The sequence below is a fragment of the Pectinophora gossypiella genome, chromosome 13 (assembly GCF_024362695.1).
Source record: "Pectinophora gossypiella chromosome 13, ilPecGoss1.1, whole genome shotgun sequence".
NCBI classification, from domain to species: domain Eukaryota; kingdom Metazoa; phylum Arthropoda; class Insecta; order Lepidoptera; family Gelechiidae; genus Pectinophora; species Pectinophora gossypiella.
In genome coordinates, this window is record NC_065416.1 from 6,047,123 (window position 1) to 6,072,456 (window position 25,334).

Here is a 25,334-nt window from a genome sequence, read left to right on the forward strand (position 1 = left end):
ATTACGTTAACAATTCGGGTTCAATATTTTAATCCATAATTGCTGACACAAGCCCACAGTAAGAAAAGACACGGTCGAAACCCGAAAGATCATTACCGCGACATCACGTATATATCATACAAGTTTTGGCGACCATCTCCGTACGGAAGCCTTCTATTAGCTATCTTGGCATTCACCTCCACTAACCTGGATAGGTTTGGCAGCGGCTCGTCACGCGTTCCATTACATGCTTGGCACGATTGGCATTAGCCGAGACACTCGTATTCCGTTCGATTTAGGGGAACACACATAAATCAACTCCGGCCAAATATTTAACGCCATCTGAGGCATACCTATGGAAATATAGACCTAAGTCAGAATATTGAAAAAAGTACAAAAAATAAAACAGTGAAATGATGTTAGTAATTTAATTGATTGAATAATTAGGTGACAATATTAAACAATAACAGACCAGGCACCCGCAACAGACTTAATCAAAAAATGTAATTATAAACAGACAATGCAACCCACACAAGCTTCGTCAAAAACAATAAAGTTGCCTATGATTTGTTATTATTTATGTCTAATTTAATAATTATTCAATACATTATGATAATACGTAGACGTAAAATATAAAAAAAAATATGCCTATATTTGGCGGAGCATACTGATACTACTTTAATAATTTATTTAATTTCATTAAAAAAATACATTTACTTATGGATTTCCGTGTTTAGTAGTAGTATTAAAATAGAAGGAGTAATAGTATTTGCATGTTTAGGTACATTAATAAATGTTAATGACATTAAAACTTATGGATGGGATTAAGTTTCTGATGCCTGTTTTTTACCAAAAGGCCCCAAATTTTGGCATTGGAAAAGCATGACGGAATTTCTACATAATTATATTATGTCCTCCGTTCTTTAGAATGAAACCAGTTCCCAACAGGGGGACGGTAATGAAGCTGTTATTAATAGCACTCATCATCATATTGGCCTCAGTGGTCCAGTGGTTGAGCGTTAGGCTCACGATCCGAACGTCTCGGGTTCGAATCCCTGTGAGGAAATTTAAAAAAAAATATTTTGTGATCCCTCCCTAGTTTGATTAGGACATTATAGACTGATCGTCCGATTGTCCTAAAGTAAGATGATCCGTGCTTCGGAAGGCACGTTAACTCGTTGGTCTCGGTTACTAATTACTGATGTAAGTAAGTAGTCGTTACATGAGTCATGTCAAGGGCCTATGCCGGCTCAATAGTAACACTGACACCAGGGTGGATGAGGTTGGTAATACACCTCACAACCCACACGAGAGAAGATCAACATTTCCCTAGCATTACCTCGTTTTTCACAGGGTCCGCTTACCTAACCTGAAAATTTGACAGGTCCGGCACGACCACACACACGACGACAGGTATTAATGGCACTCTCAATTCAATAAAACTAAATTTAGAGCGTAAAAATAAATAAGCCTATCCAAGGCAAAAGTTAACATAGCGAACAATTAATCAATCGCTGTGAACCTCCCTAACCATGTTAGCCGAATTTGTTCTGCGTACAGACAGTTTTTTTACAGCAATCAATATTAGTCAATTTTTTTCTAAATTTCAATTTAAAACTGTTTTCTGCAAGTTTTGGATCGAGTGACTAATCATTCCATAATAAAAAAATATATATTTAGAAACGTCCCAACAGGTAGTTTCAGAGGACTGTGCCCATTAGTGGGATGCATATAGGCTGTTTTTGTGTTTTATGTTTATTTCAAAACCTGTGTTATATTTACTTACTTATATCACATAGAGCCAACGGTTTGACGTGCCCTCCGAAGCACGGAATCATCTTATTTTTTCAGACAATCAGGTCCCGGCTCTCCCGGCTATTAGCCGTTAAAACACCTCCACCAACCCGCAGTGGAGCAGCGTGGTGGAGTATGCTTCATACCCCCCTTCCGGTTGATCGAGGGGAGGCCTGTGCCCAGAAGTGGGACGCATATAGGCTGTTTATATATGTTTGTTACATAGAGCATTATTAATAACAGAGACCCGATTCAAGAGCTAGTCTGTTTACTATTTAATGTAAGAAAACTATATTTTCTCTCTTGTGAGTTGCGAGACCAGTGATCGGCCTCATCAAGCATCAGTTTCAGGGTTACTATTGAGTCACAAAAATAAAATAACTAATGATATTATGACATTCGAATCCATAATCTTGATACACAATATAGTACTAGATTTAAACTTTAGGTAACAAAATCACATCGTTCACGCGCATCGTAAATACCTACTTTCTCTTTTTTCGTCTACAGTAAGTATAGAAATAACACCGTTGCAAGTCAGCGCCCCTTAATAACTCTTAACCAAACACCGTTCAAGACCCTATTAATATTCTGCCAGCTAATTTCCCACTATAATAGAATAGTATGAACGCGAGTGTTTTTCCCAACTTCCTGCGGGACTTGTCCCGGAAATTGACGCGCGCCGCCCCGGGACACTTCCGGGACATAATCGCCGGGACACTGGACGCACTCTGTTTTATAATAACACGCGGTTGTAATTTGAAACGGGATTTTCAAGACTTTTCCTTCCAATACCCTATGCAAACATGGCCTTTACAATTTTTAGTTACAGCGAGTGTGGTTACTCATTTGGGACTTTTCTTTTAGTCTAGGGCTTATGTTAGTTTTTGGGAAATGACATATTACACAATAACTTCATTTAATATTGTGAAACCTAAGAAAACAATGTAAGAGGTGATGACTTTAGGCAGTTTTTATTAAATTAACATCAAATAAATAAACGATACTGAGTTTGTTGAAGTTAAGCAACTTTCGCAAAGGCCTGTCTTAGGATGTGTGACCACAAAAAATAATTTTTCATCTCGAACTCCTCCGTGCTTCGGAAGGCACGTTAAGCCATTGGTCCCGGCTGCATTTGCAGTCGTTAATAACCACCAATCCGCACTGGGCCCGCGTGGTGGTTTAAGGCCCGATCTCCCTATCCATCCATAGGGAAGGCCCGTGCCCCAGAAGTGGGGATGTTAATGGGCTGGTGATGATGAGTTTACTAGACTACCACAAAGCAATCATTTTCAATGAACATTGAGGCGTAAGACAAAGAGAAAAGACGTAGGTAATCCGCGTCGGTGTAGACAGAAAAGAGATAGAGGAGCCGCCATTTAAACAATATATACTTTATAACCTTTTACAGTTTATTTTAAAAGCAAACTCACCTAAAAGCATTTTACACAACAAAACAGCCGCAACGTTGTCCACTATTTTCCAAATGATAAATGGACAAGGAGACATTGCATGCATGGTGTCGCACACCAGTGCTCCTAAGACACAACCATACTTACGGTCATTACTTTAAGTGTCTAAACAGAAACAAAGCCTTTAGTAGTAGTTTTACATATGGTGTATTTATTTACCTATCTTTTTTGTTATGGGGGGATTTTTGATTTGTTTGACCAAGTAGTTAATGCCATCTGCGGCCAATTTACAATAAGTCACATAAAAAGGCCTTTTTATTCTTCTTTGCGAGTCGATGGCGATCGATACTAAATTTACCTATATTTTTTTGTTATGGGGGGATTTTTGATTGGTTCGGCCAAGTAATTTATGCCATCTGCGGCAAATCTACAATAAGTCACGTAAAAAGGTGTATTTATTTGTTATGTGTGTGTGTATTTATTTACCAATCTTTTTTGTTATGGTGTGCAAGTTAGAACTCTCCGCAAGTGAAGGACTTTACAAATGCACGTCTGCAAAAACGTTATTCTTGAAAATGTCACCACAAAAATATTCAAATTATGATAAAATATTCAAAGTTGCTTATTGTTCAAAGCGAGACCTAGGAATCAAGACACATTTGAAAGTGATAGAGTTATTTTATTACAAGATCTGTACTACTGACCGCTTTAACATAAAGGTTAAGTAACTTTTTTTTTAGGAGCTCGGTGGCGCAGCGGTAAACGCGCTCGATCTGCGATTGTTGAAGTTAAGCAACTTTCGCAAAGGCCGGTCAAAGGATGTGAGACCACAAAAAAAATTTTCATCTCGAGCTCCTCCGTGCTTCGGAAGGCACGTTAAGCCGTTGGTCCCGGCTGCATTAGCAGTCGTTAATAACCATCAATCCGCACTAGGCCCGCGTGATGGTTTAAGGCCCGATCTCCCTATCCATCCATAGGGAAGGCCCGTGCCCCAGCAGTGGGGACGTTAATGGGCTGATGATGATGAACTTTATATAAAATACAAAATTAAATATCTTTCCCCCTAGGTACCTATACTGATAATCAGTATAAGGTACGAATATGTGCGTAAATATAGAAACACATTTGGAAGTCCACTGAAACGGATCCGATCGCCCCCGGGAATAAAAAAGCTATGAAATAAATTTTCAACGCATTTTCTAAACCAATTTTCATTTAAAAACAAACCCTTTATTACCGCCATCATCAGCGGAACCATAGGACCCGGAAAACAAACGCGACGACACGGGGTGATTCTGCAAAGAATAACTCATACAATTTTGCAGAATCACCCGTATGAGACTAACGTCTTCAAACGTGTATATCTAGCGTACAGTATGGATAGGGTAAGTCAGGGATAGTTGGCCATAGTTTTTTAGACTCTATTAAAGAAAAACCTTACGCGTTACTGCAAAAATACATATTTACATGTGAAACAAAAACAAAACTAAATTGTCGCAAGTACGTATATCAGAAGGTGGCAGACATTGCTGTTAGTGCAGACTCCAAACAAAAAGACAGAAAACAGAAAGCAACAAAAAACAGAATTGTATCGGCAATCAATTATCCGTCAAGTCAAGCCAGGAGATAGGTTAGTGCAATAGATGGCAATAGCTTGTACGGTCTACATCGCGATCGCAATAAATGACTAATTTCGCGAAGCTATTTCCATAATTACGAACGTAATACGGACGCTGGCAAGAAAAAAGCAATATCCGCGCAAACGACGCCACGGATGCGCGTGATTCTGGAAGTACGGCAAATGACGGAAAGATTAGAGGTTGTATGTAATAGAACCGCAGGAACTTACGCGATGAACGTGTCGAGAACTTGCTAGCTTATTATTGAGATAAAACTCGTAAGCAATTTTTTGGGCCAATACCTGCCATTTCGATCAGTATTTAGCCCAAATTAAACAATCCTGAACCACAACATAAGCTCACGAATATATCACAATGAGGTAGCCAGAGGTACATCCATCGCAAGATGAACTAAGTACCCACACCTCACTGAGCTTTCTGTTAGACCAACCTGATAGGTAGTACGCCGTATCGCCGTCTATAGTCCCGGACATAAGTATAAGTAATTTAATATACATATAACATGTATAAGTAATCAATATTGATGTACCTATTGAGGTACATAGTACATTTGAAAATCATAACTGGATGTTTTTTTTTTCAGGAAATTAAAGCAAATTTTTCAAGTAATTAATCCCAAAACACCTATCAAATCCAAAAGCGTGGTACAACTATTTTATCATACGTATATCCATACGTAAACGGCGCTCATTAAGAAGCCGTTTCTCGTCGAGCGTTTCACAAAATAAACCCTGATTTTTTGCTCGGCTCATCCAATCAAAACGGTGCGTTGTATCGCGACGGACAGCGATGCGGGGCAAAAATGAGCAAGATTGATGGTTGTCATCGCGAGATAGGCGGAGAGGGAATATTACTGATATTACGCCACTTCTTTCGTACTCTATCGGAAAGTAATCCTCGCCATGTAAGCCGAAGTATACGAAGTAAGTCCCGAATGCCTAGAATATTGCTAATCAACGTACTACAGCTGCAAAGCCTACAATAAAATTAAATTAACACACATGATGAACTCAACGCCATGCACGATACATCACCGTAGTTCCATAAATAAATAGATAGAATACTAGGCTAATTTCATTCTTTAAGTATATTATAAAGAAATCTAAGATATAAGTAAGTACTTTACAAAAACATCATTCAGTTTGGTGATTCCTTTCGACACGATGGCAAGTCAAAATTTCAACGAAAATATTAAAATTATGAAATTATTGGTTTAATAAAACATGACTACCTGTTAAAAGACGTCGATATGAATAGGTATAATTACGCGATTTTTCTTTTTTTTTTTCATAACGTTCATTGACATAAATATTTATCGTTTGTCTTGTAACCTGCAAACTACAATGCTAAACATATAAACCCACTCGTAACTAACCTGAGTCAACCGAATATGGAATTTATCGTACTACTAACGAATTTATCGTACTAGTTTCCAATACAAAGTTTCCCTAGCAGAGAGTGCCGCCATATCATGTCTTGTGCAGTGAAGTGGAGGAATCACTGGATGAGGGATGTTAGCGAGCTTCAGATAAGTCACGTCTCGTTCCTACTACTGAATACCGACTCGCTTTAACTAATCCACTCGGACGCAGTACCAGAAGCTAAAACGAGAGTTAGTACGAAGCTGCACTGCGTATTCTGCGTAAAAAAATACAATATACAAAAAGTTATAAAAAAAAATCCTCGCTGAAATACACCATCTCCGTGATTTGAGCTTTAATGTGTTTGTAATAATGGAAATAATTTTATTGTAGTTAAGATGTTATAATTAAAATATATACGTCTGATATAAATGGGTATATGTATGTATTTATATTTATATATTTCTATTTTATTTTTTATTTATATATTTTACTTTTATTTGCTTTTTTTTTAATTTATTTATAATATTTATTATTTTATACAAGATGTTGCACTGTCCCGCACCAATTGTAATAATGTTTCCTATCCACTGGTTGCCTGGAAGAAATTGCTGCTTAGCAATAAGGCCGCCAGATTGTACTGTATCTATCATCATCTGTGTTAATTTGTTTTGTATGTTGTGTGCAATAAAGTATATTTGATTTGATTTGATTTTGTAATTTGAGGTTTATTGACTAAAGATACTGCATAATTATGACTTGTGGGTTACACTAAGCGAGTGAGGGACGAGATCTATGGTCCGGCGAGATAAGTACCTAAATAAAACATCTATTCTATGAGAAGGGATTTAACTTTATACTTTCTGCCCATTCACTCTAGAAAATATTATTAGGGAATCATTCTCTACCTTGGTAGGTGAAATACTTGAAAATGTGACAGTTAAAAAGCTGGGCACTATAGTGCCCAAAACAATATAGTTAACATGGACTAACGAATTAAGCAAATCCGCGTTAAAGTCGTAAGACCGAATGTTATTTTAAAATCCAAACTCCATCGTTTAACTATTGTGCCTAGAGATCTCGGCCTTAGGAAGATATTGAAGCTGATGATAATCCTAATGAACAAAATATACGGAGCAAAATTCCATGGTACGGGCAAACACATGAAGTTGCTTATATCGCTAATGTAGTAGGAACAAAATGCGATGCGTCTTCGATTAGGGTAGGTTGGTAATTGATCATCTTACTTGATTTACTGGCTGACATCATGTAATATTCAATAACGCAGCCCTAAAAGAAAGTAATGATGTTAAGTGATAAGTTGATAGCGATAGGTAGATTATAACTTGATAGTGCGGCCATTGCGCTATCGATCTGTCTGTCGATAATTCGGCAAATAGCAAAAGTTTGGATAGTTTTGCAGTAGCAATAACAATACTTTATGACTAACAAACATACGAAATTAAAGTATTTATTTATTTACATAAAAGAACATACAGCATTAAAAAATAACCTAATGCGCTGTATGGCGAGAAAATAATATATAAAATAGGTATATATATAAACAATACAAAAGAAAATAAGACTAAAAACAACAATAAATATGTAGTGTGTGTATAATATACGTCGTCATACGTCTATTTCAGACGATTCATGAATAAATTGTAGTATACGAGTACACTATTATATTTTAATATTACAAATGCGGAGGGATATTGTTGAAACGTAAATTAGATATATATATACACATTTATATACACAGCCTATAAATGAGATGACATGTCAATTCCATACAATTTATTCAATTACACTGACGTCTTTCACCGGCCAAGTAGTTAATGTCATTTGCGGCAAATCTACAACAAAACTGTAATATTAAAAAAAAAAACAAAATCGGCCCCACCCACGCCTACCAAATGTCCGGTACTCCATAGGCCCGAGATATGGAAATGACATAATAGATACTATTCAAGTCTAGCTTAGTGTGGTGTGGGTAATTAGTTCATCTTGCGCCAATTGGATTATAGCCGTGAGCTTATGTTATATTATACCGTCCTAAAAAAATCTACATAATAATATATATACTTAAATTTTCTTTCCTTAGCAGTAATAACAACCAGATATTTCCGAAGAAAATGTAGCGGTGGCAACCAGTGCTAATATTAATACCTACGTAACTGCAGATTCGGCACCGCACCCAATAAATTGCCACATGCCCACAGCTGCTCCAATAGTCCAATATCAGCTAATGCACCCTCTTTTTACTCCTTAATCCCGAAATATGTAGCCAGGGCCGCAAGTCGAAGTCTCCAATCTAGATATGCCTTTATCCAGTAATAACAGCTATAATAAACAATGAGTAACATCATAAATGAATGAATCAAAAATACAGAATAAGTACGTACCTAAGTAATAACAATTATGAAACGTTACTTAAAAACACCAACCATTTCACGCATATTGTCTAGACAAACTGCATGCGCCCAAAACCCAAAATTGTAAGAAAAATATTTATTTGATATCCATAAAAGCAATGAACTGCTACAACTTACATGTAGTATACAGGGTGTTAGTGACATCGTAACGAATACTCAGGGGGATGATTCATACCATGATTCTGGGTTAATATCAATTGGAATTTTCTGTCGCAAAATTCATGTTTTTTTTTTAGTTTTGCGATGGAAAATTCCACTTGATATTAACTCAGAATAATCAGATGAATAATCCCTCTTAGTATTCGTTGCGATGACACTTACACCCCGTACAAGTACATACGGTAGCCATCCAAGTAGGTATGGGCGTTAGTGACACCGTAACGAATACTGAGGTGGATAGTTCAAACCATGATTCTGAGTTGATATCAAGTGGAATTTCCTGTCAAAAAATTCATGAAAATTTTTGTTTTTTTTTTTTATTTTTTTCCGATCCATACTTTTGCGACGGAAAATTCCACTTGATATCAACTTAGAATCAAAGTCTGAATCATCCCTCAAAGTTTTCGTTACGATATCACTAACACCCTGCATACTTACTGGAATTACAGGACCGACATTATGCAGTATATGGGCATTAATTGTTGGTAACATAAATAGTTCATAATAAATATCTGTATTTAATATTTTTGTAACATTGCAACACTCTCTTTGCATTTTTAAGCTGTGCGTTTATCTAGAAACGAACAAATCTCTAAATTTACATGCTGAAGAGCTGTCTCTGTCAGCATAATAAAACCCGGACAATTTTTTTTTAAATTGTAGGCACTTTTCACGACATTCAAATTACCGGTTATTCTTGATTTATAGCACTGTTTTAGCAAGATTAAACTGAATTTCGGCACCAATGATTTGTTTGCGTGTTTTATTAAATAATACTCACTGAATTTACATTTTAAATTTAAAGAGAGTGCTGCAGTGTTACAAAAATATTTAATACTTACAGATATTTATTATGAACTATGTGTTACCAACATTATTCATTATTCGCCTGCCACATTCACTATCGCCCTGAGTCCGCTCCAAGGCTCCTCAAGTCCATATTTCAGGGTAGAAGGGTTCAACGTGCACCTCAGCAGATAAGCGGCCATCAATCACACTTCATGCTATAAACAGAGCGCTAACGGCCCGCTCCTACCCTCAGGGGTGGAGGGGTTCAGGGGGATGGCAATATTTCACGCGTCACATTTTATAATCGCTGTGAGAATTTTCGCGGCTGATTTGCGGAGGCAAGGGGTGAAATGATGATCAATTAGGGGGATGTTTACTTGTTTACAATGGGTATTAAGTGTAAACAAATTATGATTGTGTTTTAAGTGAGAGAGTATATATGAGGAGAATTACTTCTTTAGTTTCACCAATATTTATGCTTGTAATGTACAAAAAGTAGTCCTAGTACACAAGTTTAGGAGCCACTTTAAATATTGGTAAGTATGCAAAATGAAAAAGTCAGTAGATTTGAAAAAAGAAACTTACTGAACTAAGTAGATCGTGCAAGGTTACCAGCCCATCACCTACATTAACGTCAATAATATTAAATAGGGCATAATCCCTTGACATTACGTTAACATCCCATATAGGTACGCACAGGTCTCTCCTTTATCAACTTTTTAAAATTCTTACGGTGAGATGCTTTATCAGTCCCGTACATTGCCAAGTGGACCACATTGTGTAAAGCATTCATGAGCTCCTGCCGCATGCTAACACCTGCATCACAAGAGGTAAAGTAAGTCGTGGTTTCTGGGGTACTCCGCACTCCGCACTCACCACTCATACCCTATGTGTCCAGTCCGGTTTGTGCTACAAATGTTTATACGATTGCAAGATCTCGTAATAATTATGTTTCTTGCGAACGTGGTGGGATGTTGACTCATTTTGTTGAATACAAACATAACAACATAACACCATAAGGTTCATCATATCCATCTAAGAACTTCGTATCAACAGTGGCTGCAAGTTGTCTTTGATTACTTGTGGCTCTGCCCACCCCATTTGGGATTACGGGCGTGAGTTTATGTATGTATGTATGTATGTACAACATAACACTATAATCTTATGACTATGTTCCTTACTGTCCTATCCTAGTCAGAGGTACATCCATCGCAAGATGAATTAAGTACCCACACTTCACCGAGCCGGTCCGGTTCTCTATAGAACCATAATGAAGACTATAGAGAACCGGAGAAATATGATTGGCCACCTGATACGACAAGATTCATTTAAAACAAACATCATAGAAGGAAAAATTGAAGGGAAGAGGGGAAGGGGTAGACCTAGGAGAACATTTATGAAACAAATAAAAGAGAAGGTGCAGGTCGTGTCGTATCAGGAGGTGAAGAATTTGGCGGAGAGAAGAGAGGAATGGCGATTACTCCACCGACAAGAGCGCAGCTCTTAAATAAAGAGAGAGAGACTTCACCGAACTAGCTGTAACAATAAGGTGGTGAACCGTCTTTGTCTATAATAGTCCGAACCAACTGTGTTATAAGATAAATTAATAAATCATTGCTCCTTTTAATAAATAGACTATCTATTACAATATAATAGGCAGGCGCTTTACGATGAACCACAAATCCACAGAAGATAACGTAAGAATACATATTTGCAGAAAATATATTTTTTGACGTGTCTTATTGTAGAACACTTATTTTGCCCAGGGTAGCAATTGTTACATCGCCGGACAAATAGGAATAGCCGACAAGAGCACTCGTCCACACACGTTGAGGGCTCTCACTCAGCCATGAAACATATTATTTACGTTTCTTTATTGGGTATCTATATAATAATAATAAAAATAACAAATGACTCAAGATGTACCTTAGACGTTATAACCAGAATAACAATGGCAAAACAAGCCTCTCATAACAAGGGGTGCATATTCAAGGCTAAGATAGCCAAAGCAATCAGAAAACGATGCGTCAAAACTTTCGTATATGGAGTATAGCCCTCTATAGATGTGAAACATGGATACTGACGCAGAAAGACAGAGAGAGACTCGAGGCTTTTGAAATGTAGTGTTAGAAGAGGATGGAAAGAATAAGTTGGACAGAAAGCGTTACTAATGAGGATGTGCTAGTAAGAGTATGGGAAAAGAGGCAAATGTTAAGAGCTATTGAGGACAGAAGAGGCAAGATGATTGGACACTTAATAAGACGTGACGAATTTGTAAAAAAACATCATAAAAGGAAATCTTCAGGAAAAAGAGGAAGGGGAAGACCAAGAAACCTATTTTTGCATAAAAAGTATCATGGAGAATGCTACACGAAAAAGAGCGTGATTCTTAAATTAGTGATGATTAGGTACATGACTTTTTTTATACCCTAAGGAGTATGGTCTTGAAGCATGGTGCATCCTTAATCATGTTGCTCCACTTTTGGTCAAATTACTGGGGTAATTTTCAAAACGCTGATAGCATAAGTAACTTAATGCCACAATAATTATTAAGTATATTAAGCGAAGGCCGCCTTTTGTACTCATTCTAGAAATAGAAAAAAAGAGAAATCTTTTATTTTGTATTTTCCTGTTTGTGGAATAAGGTATTTGTTACGTTAGGTATGTTTATGTTATTTATAGCCAAAGTCGAAGCACGCAATATCTTTAAACGATAATTGCTGGATTCATAGCTACGTGTATCCTAAAGATTTGGCTATATAACTAACAGCTTAATCAATATTAGACATTATAAAATATACTGTACTTTTTATATATTGAATATTTTGTGATGTCAGTTCTTGATGAAAAAATGCATTTTCACAATAATGTTAAGATAATTATAATTCACAAATTACACCATTTAAATGAATTGTAAATTTAATCATATTTTGATTTGACAATTAAATAGAGGAATTTGTGAATAATAAGTGTTTTACTTTTATATTATCGACAAATAGTTTTTATTTCTAATGAAAACGCAGCACAGCGCAACATAATTATCATAATACACTCACATTATGATAAAACGATTGACAATAATCAGTTTTAATTCTATTTGGACGTGGAATGAGCGGATTATTAGGTAGATTTGCAATAAATCATTATTAAAACAACCAAAAACGTTCATACATTTTCAGAATAGGTATGTTATTGTTTATCTGACAACAGTTTCGATAATGAGTAGATGTTGTTACCATTATTCAATTCATGTTCATAATATTAATATAAAATGCATCATTGGCTTTGTTTAGTTGGTAAATTGTAATAGTATAGTTACCTACTTACCAAATTGGACAATAACACACGACGTATTTACTAAAATCATCGTAGAAGGGAAGCTACAAGGAAAGAGAGGAAGGGAAAGACCAAGAAAAGCTTACATGGAACAGATTAAAGAGAAGGCGTACGTCGTGTCTTATAAGGAAGTGAATGAATTGGCGTTTGACAGACAAGAATGGAGAATGCTAAGTACAGTCATGAGCAATATCATGTACCCACTTTAGAACCCTGTCGCACTATCATATTTGACATTTAATGAGGCTTACGGTTGAAATTGACAAAAAAGTTAATGTAACATGGTTGCAAAGTGTATGTATACATACATATTAGTTAGTACTCCTGACCGTACACCGACAAGAGCGTGGCTCTTAAATTAATGATGACAAATTAAATATTGAAATGGTTATTATGAAATGTCAATACCTTAAAAATATGAAGTAATAAACTACAGCATTTACTAATTGTGGGTAACATAAACACCACACCCCGTACCCCCTCCATACCCCCTCCGGTTAATTGAGGGCGACCTGTGCCCAGCAGTGGGACGTATTTAGGCTATTTTTGTTTTATGGGTAACATAATATTTTATCGACTGGTACATAACTACCACTTTTTAGAGCATTCCATACATATCTCTATAAGTATATCGTTATGTGGTTTGTATAAAATGTATAAAATTCAAATGAATATTAGACGAAATGTTCAAGTCGTAGATTTACTTAGAATGCGAGCATAATTCGGATGAATTTCTTTAAATTAATGTCAGTGGCGCATTTTAAATAGGACAATTCCGACCAGGGCTCTATCTCACGAGGACGCCGACAGAACCATCCGTTGATGACGCAGCCATGATGTGGAGAGAAATAGGGCCATAAAATTGTAGTCCTAATATGATCGTTATATTACCTATACATACATGTAGTATGATAATTATATTATATTGAAAAATCTGTGTCAATGTAAAACCAAACAGACCAGCTCTATCACGTACATTATGGTCCACAATTTTGAAAGCTTTCACATAACAATTTATAAAGCTAAAATAGTGAAGTAAGTTGTTGAACAAAACGTATCCGTGGCGTTTTCCCTAGCTCGTAGCAGTTTGCCTGATTGAACATAGTTAAGTTACTGTAAACAATTTACCTGCTTTGTTTGCATGGAATTAAACAGCTTCACCTAATTTTCTACTTACGTTACTGTTTTGCAACAGTATAAAACAGTTTGCTCGCTAATAGTATAAGGTTTAGGTCGTTTTTAATTAGGGATTTTCATAGCAACAATTCACCTAAAATCTCTAAAAGAGCCACAAGTCGACTGTCATCTCGTAAGTTAGTCGATGACAAAATTTTGTAATTCGATGTTTTTTATTGCTACTTCCATAACAAAAATTATCGGCAATTTACATAAGAATTTGGATCAAAAGTCCAAATTCTTTCATAAAATGAATATTAGTCCTAATCCTAATATCTTAGCATAAATATGTAGCAAATGTAGGTACGTCTTAGTGGCTGAAAACGAAAGCTAAATACATCGGTTTTCGTGGTCAATTCCATTCGACACGCGCAACTAGGCGACCAGCTCTTGAAATAAGGAAAACCCTTTCACAAATAACTAGCAGGAAATAGCCCACTCTACCAAAGCTCTTTTAAATCAAAAAGCGCAGGAGATTGGAAAAATATGAACTCAATCCGAGGACGGTCTCGAAAGTAATTCCCGACAATTTGAATTGCAATCGAGACGGAATGACGCGCCACCGACCGGAATGTGGGTAAATTAACGTCTGAAGATACCTGGATCTTGAAAGATTACTTCTGGTCTATTAAAACTTATTTTATGATGAGCTTGTGTCCCGTTCGCGAATTCACCTCTTATGCGTACTTTGGGTCTCCTCTCCGCGATGTTGGAATCAACACCACAATGTGATGTGTTCGCTGATAGATGGTGAGTGTATGGAGAGTGTTTGGCATTTTGCGAGAAGATTTACTAATGATTTACTGTTTTGTTTTTCTATTATTATTTTTGTGTGATAGTTGACTTTATAATTTTACAGTTGTAATTTTTTAGTGCTTTTCACATTATTTATAGTCTTATTTTTCTTTATTCATTTTTCTTCTTCATTTTTACTTTTTTCAATCATTGCCTATTTTTATTGTATTCGTTTTTATATTGTTTTCTCGTCATACAGCGTATTTGGTTACACTGTAATGTTGTATGCACCTTTATAAATAAATAAGTTCTTAATAATGTTTTTAAGTAGAATCTTCTACATGATGTCGACATACTAACACTTCACAAAACAAGCTTAATTAAGATTCTGTTACACCAACGTGACAGGTGGTGTGCCGTATCGCAGTCGTTATTATAAGATAAATTTTAATAACTCATTGGTGCATGTCCGGTACCGGGGATCCAACCGGCGCCGCGGCGCTCCTCGATTGAGAAGCAAGGAGGACCACAATGACTAAGATTTAATGACATACGTAAGTAGGTACAAAATAAAACCACAATTTATTATAAAGCTTGTTTATTTAACGTCATGTTTTGCAAAATAGACAAATATACATCATTTTAAATTGTCGTTTTACTTAAAAAATCCGCATCAACATTTGTAACAATTATTTTACATAGGTACACACGCACTTAATTTAATCATTTTACAGTTTACATACATCGCCAGTGCTATACATTAATTTACATATTAAACACTAGAAACGATTAAATAAACGATTAAATGGTTCATAATAAATAAAACGCGTATATTCGAAATTAACATCGTTATTACGCTTTTAAAATCTAATTATTGTCGTATTCCTCTTAATTTTGATTCGGTAGTAAATTCCAAACGAAAATTTTGCAGGTAAAATCGATCGATAACTATTTTGATAAAAAATAAAATGAAATTAAATTAATAACTTTTAAAAGAAGAAGAATCTGAAAATTATGGGCTATTCAATTCACGCCATACCAATGCCACCGACCCATCAGCTTTTACCGACCTGCTGGTGACTTTATGTCCGTGGTTTAGTTTTCATAATACCTACGGAAGGCCAACAGCAGCCACACAGTAAGTAAGTCGTAAACGCGTAACCGTTGGCTTCAGTGTGAATAACTCTTGATGCTTCATCGATCCGCCATGGAGTAATATAGTAGTGTAACTCCATAACCCCTATATTTCTTTAGAGTCTCAAGCCTGAACAGCCCAGGTTTTAGATTTTTTATTTATACAAGGTGTTTGTGACATCGTAACGAATACTGAAGGGGATGATTCAAACCATGATTCTATGTTAATAACAAGTGGAATTTTCCGTCGCAAAATTCATGTATTTTTTTAATGTTTTTTTTAATTATCTTCCGGTCCATACTTTTATTCGCAACGGGAAATTCCACTTGATATCAACTCAGAATCATGGCCTGAATGATCCGTCAAAGATTTCGTTACGATGTCACAAACACTCTGTATACGTGTTTTGTTTTGTAAAAAACTAATATATATAAGAAGTAACAACTACCACTGTACAATTTAACAAAAAAAAAACTTAGAGAATTTGTAGCGTTTTTCCTAATGATCGACGGACAAACCAACATTACCTTATCGCCTATAATGGCATTTTAATAACTTTATTACGTATTCCAGTTCCATTATTCATATACGACCAGTCTTATCCAGTATATTATTCATATTAAACAAACCAACTGATTGTTTTTCCAATTAATCTAATATTTAGAGAAAATGTTCTGTGAAAACATACATTTTTCGATTTTGGTATACAGTTAAGAGTAGGACTACTTAACCGCCTTGTGAAACTCTCTGAAAAGTTGTTACCAGAGACCCAGTTTGGCTTTCGGCCTGATCGAGGTACCTGCGAAGCTATATTTTCACTACGCCAACTTCAGGAGAAAAGCCGAGAACAACGTCGTCGTATGTATCTCTGCTTTGTCGACCTTGAAAAGGCTTTTGACAGTGTGCCTCGGGAAGCCCTCTGGATGGTGCTCGGGAAGATAGGGTGCACGGAGAAGTTTGTGAGACTGGTAAGACTTCTGCATGACGACATGGAGTGCTGTGTCGCTGTTGATAGCGAACAGTCCGAGTTTTTCCCTGTTACCTGTGGGGTGAAACAAGGGTGTGTACTCGCACCCACGCTGTTCGCATTATACTTTGCGGTAGTAGTCCGGGAAGTCTTACGAGCTACTTCTGAAGGTCTTCACATCCGTTTCCGCACTGATGGAAACCTTTTCAATTTAGCGAGGTTTAAATCTCGCACCAAGGTTTCATATACCGTGGTTACTGAGATCTTGTATGCAGATGATCTGTGTTTTGTGGCGGAATCCCCAGAGGGCCTGCAACAGCTAATGTCCGATTTCGACGAGTCTTGCCGTAAATTCGGCCTGAAGATCAGCGTCAAGAAGACGGAGGTGATGTCTCTGGACATCGACGGTCACGAGCCGCTGACCATTAAACTTGGCGAGGACGAGCTGAAGCAGGTCGACAAGTTCCGATATCTGGGTAGCACATTGTCATCTAAGTGCGACCTTGATGCAGAGATCAACAGCCGGATTGGTGCTGCAGCCGCAGCGTTCGGTAAGTTGAATTCCGGGGTCTTCTGCTCACATGACTTGAGGCTGGCAACCAAGATATCGGTGTATTTGGCGGTTGTGCTCCCTAACATCCTATATTCAGCTGAAACATGGACCGTGTACCGCCGGCACATCCGTATGCTAGATCGCTTCCACCTCAAATGTCTGCGGAGGATTCTAGGGATTCGATGGTCTGATCGCGTACGGAATACCGAAGTGTTGCGCAGAGCTAACGTAGGTGGCATTGAGTTCTATCTCATGAGGCGGCAGCTACGTTGGTGCGGACACGTGTCACGAATGACTGAGCAGCGAGTGGCGAAGCGCGTCTTTTATTGTGAACTTGAGGAAGGCAAGCGCAAGCATGGCGGACAACTCCTTAGGTACAAAGACGTGCTAAAGCGGCACATGAAAAGGTGCGGCATTGAGCCATGTCAGTGGGACAATCTAGCCGCTAATCGCCCGGAATGGAGAGCTTTGGTTCACACCAAAGTTCATGAATTTGAACATCGACGGCGCTTAGAGCTTGACGCCAAGCGCGATGAATTGAAAGCCCGACCACCTACGGCGATCAATTATGCATATTTAAATGGTGTACTCACATGCCCACTATGTGCGAGGATCTTTTCCAATAAGATTGGCTATATAAGCCACATGCGAGCACATGAACGTCGGAGTTGAAGCAGTCGCCGTAGCCGAAATCGGCTGGATCGCATCATCATCATCAAGAGTAGGATAAGTTGACAAGCATTTTGCGTAGTAAACATAAAAGCAAAATAAATACTTACTGGCAATCTGGGGGGTTGAAATAGTCACATCGAAGCAATTCATCAATATTGCAATTTGACATTTGCGCATATAAAAGTAAGTGCGCAATGCAAACAAATGTCAAATAGCAATATCGCTTTCTTAGATGAATTGCTTCGATGTGGCCATTTTGGAATTGACTTCATAGATTCGCATCTAAAAAAACGCAAACTTTAATACACACACACACACATATAATATTATGTTATTGTGTGTTGCCACCTTTTATAATAAGTAATATCTTTCTTTCTTTATATAAAGTTGTTTCATTTCAATTATATTATTATGCATGACATGTGTAGAAGGTTCCATTTACTTCATACAATATCATTTTCGGGGAAAAATTTCTTATACTCCGTACTTAGTGGGGCGTCGGCATCTCCACGAATAGAAGAGAATTTTATTGATTGAACTCGGTCAAAACAAAATGCTTACTATCTCTACCTCCTCCATGATAATACTTAAACCTAGGCCTTATTATAAAATAAATAAATCAATAACTTAATTAATAATAATAACACTGAATTATACATAACATTAAGGATATATGACTAGTTCCCGTAAGGACATGAAATGCACCATATTTTGATTTACAATTTACTAATTTTACGTATGGCACTACACACATCATATAAATAAGAATGACATTTCTAAGATCACATGGCACTCGATTTGTGCATAGGTGCTGAATTTAGATTTCATTTAAATATATAAAGATACAATTTATTTTTATTTTTTTAAGTTTATTTCTTTTTATTTGGTGCAATAAAGTATATTTGTGTTTGTATTTGTATTTTTATAATTTAATTGATATAGCTACAGAGTGGGTTCCTGCAAGTGCTGTCAGACGTCGGGGAAGGCCACGGAAAAGATGGCGCGACGAGTTAGACCGCTTCTCGAAACGGTGGCGCGAGCAAGCTGGGGACAGGGAGGAGTGGAAGAAGGGAAGAGAGGCCTTTGTCCTGCAGTGGGACGTTGAGGGCTATTAATAATAATAATAATAATACCAAGTTAACACGGTAAGTAAATTACAGTAAATTATGAAATGCTAGATAAATAATGTTCTGTAAAATCAGGTGTCAATGTGATCTTAGAAAATAACTACATTATTTGTAATACAGAGTCTGAAGTGTTTCAGTTTACAACAATCATACAAACCACTCACATTGGTCATACATATCGTTAGTTATAAAAATATCTTAATCTCTTACCCTAATTTTACTATCAACAACCATAGACGTAAAAAGCATGAAAAGAACGGTAACTATAAGTGGACTTCTGCTTTTTAATTCAATTTTTTTAATAAGTAATAATAGCGATCTTACCAATTTATTAAAACGAATTACATTTTCATTATACTCTCTACTTAAAAATGTAGACCAGAATATTCGATGTACAAGTACTAAGAATTTTGACGATTACCTACAATTAACTCCATACAATCCAAATTATTAAAGTGATATTCTTAAACATATCAGCACAAAATTAGGCAACGAATTTAAAAACGATAGAACTGCCGCAACCAAAGCACACAACTATAAGGCGCTATCACAGGAATAAGAGATGAAAGAAGTCGAATGATTTTTCACAGGTTCTTTTCGTAGAAACACTAGGTTGAAGATCAAATTCCCAAAATCTTCGTAATGCACCCAGAAAAGTGAATAACTATAATAATTAATTAACGATGGACTTTTCTCGAAATAAAACTATCTATGTAAGTATGTTTATGCTCGACTTAGCGCGGGCAGTGCCGTGCCCCAGATTCGTCTTAGGTCTATCGCAGAGGATGAAAAATGACGAATTAATGACCATATTTCCGAAAAGTGCATCACAAAAGACAATCAAACATCCGGTCTTCAAACAATAATACTGTTACTTTAATCAGTCTCGCTTATCATTCACCTTATCAAATTGTTCTCGTATAATGTCAACAGTAATAAAATTACACAAAGTCTCTTCGGCCATTGGTAGCGTTTCCACAATCTATGCTGTTTCGTTCACTCACCACCGCCGCCTCCGAACCGTCAGTTTTCCTTTTACAAGATGTAAACAGTCTCGAGTTCTGCAAAAGAAATATTATTGTCAAGAAACTTAGTCGTTTTGTTCGTACGTATTATGCGACGGAAGTCAAGTTAAACTAAACTGATTTGTATGAAATTTTATATTGGAGTATTCGAGAAATTTCTTGTTAGTGGATAAAACTGGTTGATATTATTTTTAATACCTACTTATTGGTATTTCTTTTTACTGACGACATTGACTGACATTCAACGATTGAATTGATAAGAATTTAACCTATCGATTGATCAATTGTCGCCACTATTATTCGTCGGATAGGATCGATAAAATAAAAAATACAAGCTTGAAAACTAAAATGTTTCATTAAAAAATCTTCTATTCTCTGAAGTTCTACCGAATAGTGATATTTAGGAGATAGCCGTAGTCGAATGCTAATCTGCCCGTAGAGTTAGCTTAGCACGATATGCTATTTTTTTTATTGGAAACGCCAACGAGAAAATAGGCAATCAAAAAAAAGTAACGCTACATACCTTAACATACGATCGCACGGGCTTCTGCAAGACAAAGATGGCGAAGATGACGACGCCCTGCAGTGCGTTGATAAGGTCGAAGACTGACCAGACGGAGACAGCTTCGGTGCCCGCGCCCACCGCCCACGACACCACCTCCAGCACCCAGGACAAACCCATGATGATGGAGAGCATACAGCACGTGCGGAATCTATTGGAGCATAAGGAAATACGAGTGATGTGAATAGTTTGAATTTTTACGTTTGTAGAGAAACTGACATTCCAAAGGAGATCATATTTCTCATGGAATTTAAATACGAGTACTTAAATCAATATAAAAATAAAATATTCTCTTTGAAAAACTTGTGTAAACTTTTTTGATACTTTGGCTTGGTTTAATATATCTGAGTTCGTCACATACAAGACTTTTGAAATCTTTTCTTATTATTTTCTCTTCTGGGAGCTGATTACTTCAAAAATGCCATGGATATACGGGGAAACACCTAATGCATCCATTTTATCAACATACTTTTGCTTATTCATCTTTATGAAATGTTATCAAGTTTCTATATGCATTCTAAACGTGCGTCTTCTGCGTCACACGATTTTACGTGTTAGTCATCGATAACTTTGTTGCCAATGTGTGCAATACTGAGGGACATCCGCAACCAGGTGTCCTTATGACTATGAATAAGAACGTGGTTGATAGCCATTTTATGAGTACTTTAATCAATTTTCCCTACCCACATCGTTCCACGCCAAAAACCTTTAATAGTTCTATTTTAAATATAATGTATCTTTGGAGTGAAACATTTCAATTATTATTTGGTTGATTACATTTATTTGTACTATAATTATAATGTAACGTTTTATAGAAGAACTTGTTCATAACAAAACAAAAACAATCCTATTTTTATCTGTGTTGCATAGGATTTAAATAACATTATAATTCTGAGATCAATTGCAAATGTACAAGAGGAAAATGTTTGATTAGATAAGAAGTAGGTTACACCTAGTACATTTATGAGGCTGTTTGAACGATGTAGATTAAAGGTTTTATAGGATTTAAAAATATAAGTAAGTAAGTATTTTAAGACTAAATATTACATTGAACTAAGACAGAACAGTTGCATTACCATTCACGTCAATTCTATACAGTCAATGCCGCACTTCTGTCTCTTTGTCATATTTTTTTATTATTTATTTAAAAATTCAAGAGTTGGTTGTTCATCATATTCATATTACAACTTCTGATGAAAAAAAATGCTGTAAAGAAACTGGATCTACAGTTTAGGTGAGCAGACCCCGTGAAAAATGGGATATCGCTAGAGAACGGGATAACGCCAGGGACATGATTAACATTTTTTACAATAGTCTCAAATGTGCGGTAAGAATTAGACCAGTCAAAGTAAGTAAGCTAGAGTTGTGACGTCCATTAGCAAAGTGATATCAGCCGAGATTAGGCTATTCAATTCTTTTCTATCTAACAGTACTTACATCTTTTTATACTTCTTGAGCCTCTGGTTGAAGTTGACGGGTTGCTCCCGCGGCGGTGTGGCGGTCCGTTCGTGCACCTGTATGGGCGTACCTAGAACTGTGCCCAGGCGCACCCAGTCGTCCGTTGTACTGAAGTCTGAGTGCGTCATGTCTAGTGCTAAAAGAAAATAGATGGTTACTTACATCCCATACATATTATGAAACCGCATTAGGACAGTCGTAATATATTCAGATAAAATCATTTATAAATGAGGATCGGATTATAAAATGATTTCGGGTCTCTCTTAGAAATTTACATTAAACTCATTAGTAGGTACATTAACAGTATGAAAGCATGAACTAGGAAACTTGCAATTTCTTTTCCCCGACTATACAGGTTGTGAGAAGCTGCAGTAGTTTTAGGCGGATGAGACGTTCGTTATGTAAAAATTGACGATTCAAAGTGTAACTTTTAACATAGTTAACCTACTGAATAAAGATATTTTTGAATTTAATAACAAATTCGAGGTAAAAATATCAGGTAAGTATTTGTCCGTCATTATTTGAGTAACATTACGTCACTTTATAAACTCAGTACGAAGTAGACACGTTTATTCGTAGAAATGTTAAAGACTTCGCAGTATCTTCAATTGTAAATAAATATTATTGCACCCATATTATAGTAGTGAATCATATGTAGAAAGAAGGCTAGGTTTGTGACATGTATCTTTTTATTCGTCACAATTTATCATAAAATAATGATAACCATTCATAAATAACAAGTACACGGGATTGTTCATGCTTGCACTGTGAGTGAGTTAAATCTAACCATTTCTCTTTTATATTGTATAAATGTATTTTGAATAATACTTTATCAAAATAGCATTTGCTGGGTAAGCGTGATTCAGCCTAGACCAGATTATGGTCAAACGCGAGCCTATATCATTTAAAAAAATAGCACGTCATTACACCACCTATTTATTCTTCTGTTAAAGAATGTGATATTTCTTTGAAATTCGCTGAAAGGGGCTTTTCTCTGTCAACCGTAGATGCTTTCTTGCAATATTTTCTTCTTAGGCTTAATAGTTGAATGTTAACATATAAATACAGCAGTGTCCAATAATGATTATTATAAAACTAGAAAATGAGAAAAAGTATTTTATGACTTACGTGTTAAGTCTTTTAGCTTATCGTAATGGAGAGCGAAGGCTCGTGAAGTGAAGAAAAATATAACAAGGTTACTGAGTAGTATCACTGCAACTGGTCCGTAGAAATATGGTAACGCCGCTTGGTCCGCTGTAAAAGAAACTTAAATAAGTGTTGAGTAAGAGCAATGGCGAAGGGTCTAGCAGTGAGGTAAAGAAGAAAAGGCACGTCGGTCATATAAACGATAATTTATACAAAAATGGGATTTAACACATGTGCGAAGCTACAAATATTTATGATACCGAACCCATAAAGAAATATATCAAACAGAATGATAACAGCATAAATTTATATAATAATAATTCCGAGCCACATATTCTTGGAGATATGATAAAAAAGAAAAAAAATACATTGCATACCGGAAGAAGTAACATCTTATCTTAAAAAAGCGAGTGATAAAATATTAACGGTGCTTATCTACTGTGCAAATACTTACTTCGCCTATAGCCGACTTTAACAGGGGATAAAAATAACAAAATAGTTAACAATGAATAGAAACAGACGAAATTGATGCGTAATTTAAACACTACACACAAATTCACTATTGTACAAAAGATTCTTAAAATTGAACTACATTATAATATTAAAGCAAATAAAAATTACGAAGACGTATACAAATAACTCAGTCATCAACTTTAAGTGGAATACGAAACTAAAGATATCTGTAGAATAAAAACACTTACTTTGGAACCAGCATGCCTTCACACCAAAATTGGGTTTGAGGTATGTGCTGGGCACCGCAGGATGTAACTGCATAGTGATTGTGACTACCAGCAATATTAGTGGCAGAATTACTGCGTAAGAGCAATACCAAGCGAACCTTCGTCTCATGCTGCGTCTGGTTACCGGTGAGTTTATGTATCGTCTGAAAATGATGGAATATTAGGAGAGGAATCAAGCGACACGGAACAAAAATAAAGAAAAATATGTTTACGTCCTTATTAATAATTAACCTTTTACCAGGTGATAAATCAAAATCTTTATTTATAACGGGTACTCGCGTTTTTGAAAAACATAAAGATGACTCTATGGTGGAACTATTTAACCCTACTATAATGATAGGCTATTGTAATTTACACTGAATTTCATAAAACTCATGTTACTTTTGCCAGCCAAAAAGAAGTAGTAATGAACTCACCTGACGTTTAAAAATATATCAAAGCACATCACATTTAACCAGAAGAAACAAGAGACGAATGAAAACTGGATGATATAAGCTGAAATAAAGAACACTTTATTAATACCATTCTTTGAAAAAATATTTGTTTACAACCAATATAACATTTTTATATTTATCCTTTACCTATAATTGTACAGGCTGTCGGTGGAAATGCATGTCCAGCCAATTGCGTAATGGCAAGACAGCAGAATGCTATTGCTAAGCACATCGAGTGACAAGCCAGAGCTTTGCCATGAGTGTCCCTGAGCTCTGTTATAAAGGTGTACACACAGGCTGTCGCCAGGAGAAATGGTACTGATATTAAAAGGCCTGAAACAAGGACATAACATGATCGTAATGTAATTCCATAATTATTTACAAAGAAACAACAAGATAATAGAATAAATGTTCGTAATACCTGTAGCATATAGTATAAGTGTTGTAGATGACTTTACTTCTTCAGTTGGTTGAAAACAAATTAAAGGTAGTGTCAATCCGGCAGGGAATGATTCATTCCAAAACGTTTCCATGCAATAATCTTTCGTTCCAAGCAGGTACGGGCTGCCATAAGGAACGAATAGTGAGCCATTCACTAGCAAATAGAATTCGTCTTTACTGTTCTTATGCGGATCTAATCTATACCTGTAAATAAAGCTCATAGTTAACTTGAGAACTGTAAACTTTATCAATACGAGT

The 25,334-nt window shown here is 36.3% G+C and overlaps 1 protein-coding gene across 2 annotated transcripts in view; it reads right to left on the reverse strand.

The window, feature by feature from the left end:
* Window positions 1–18,194: 18,194 nt before the first annotated feature.
* Window positions 18,195–25,334, reverse strand: part of LOC126371897 (G-protein coupled receptor Mth2-like) — a 112,474-nt gene continuing 105,334 nt past the window's right edge. The window contains exons 3-11 of one of the 2 annotated variants that reach the window (XR_007567095.1): window positions 25,057–25,280; window positions 24,783–24,968; window positions 24,618–24,696; window positions 24,163–24,344; window positions 23,444–23,569; window positions 22,295–22,451; window positions 20,819–21,008; window positions 19,277–20,331; window positions 18,195–19,085 (exon numbers count right to left, since the gene is read on the reverse strand). Coding sequence is in view for 1 of the 2 variants with exons in the window: in XM_050017310.1 (XP_049873267.1) it covers window positions 20,212–20,331; window positions 20,819–21,008; window positions 22,295–22,451; window positions 23,444–23,569; window positions 24,163–24,344; window positions 24,618–24,696; window positions 24,783–24,968; window positions 25,057–25,280 (1,264 nt within the window). In the remaining variant the exon portion in view is untranslated. Of the gene's footprint in view, window positions 20,332–20,818; window positions 21,009–22,294; window positions 22,452–23,443; window positions 23,570–24,162; window positions 24,345–24,617; window positions 24,697–24,782; window positions 24,969–25,056; window positions 25,281–25,334 lie in introns of both variants that reach the window. The other variant, XM_050017310.1, reaches the window with a different exon arrangement.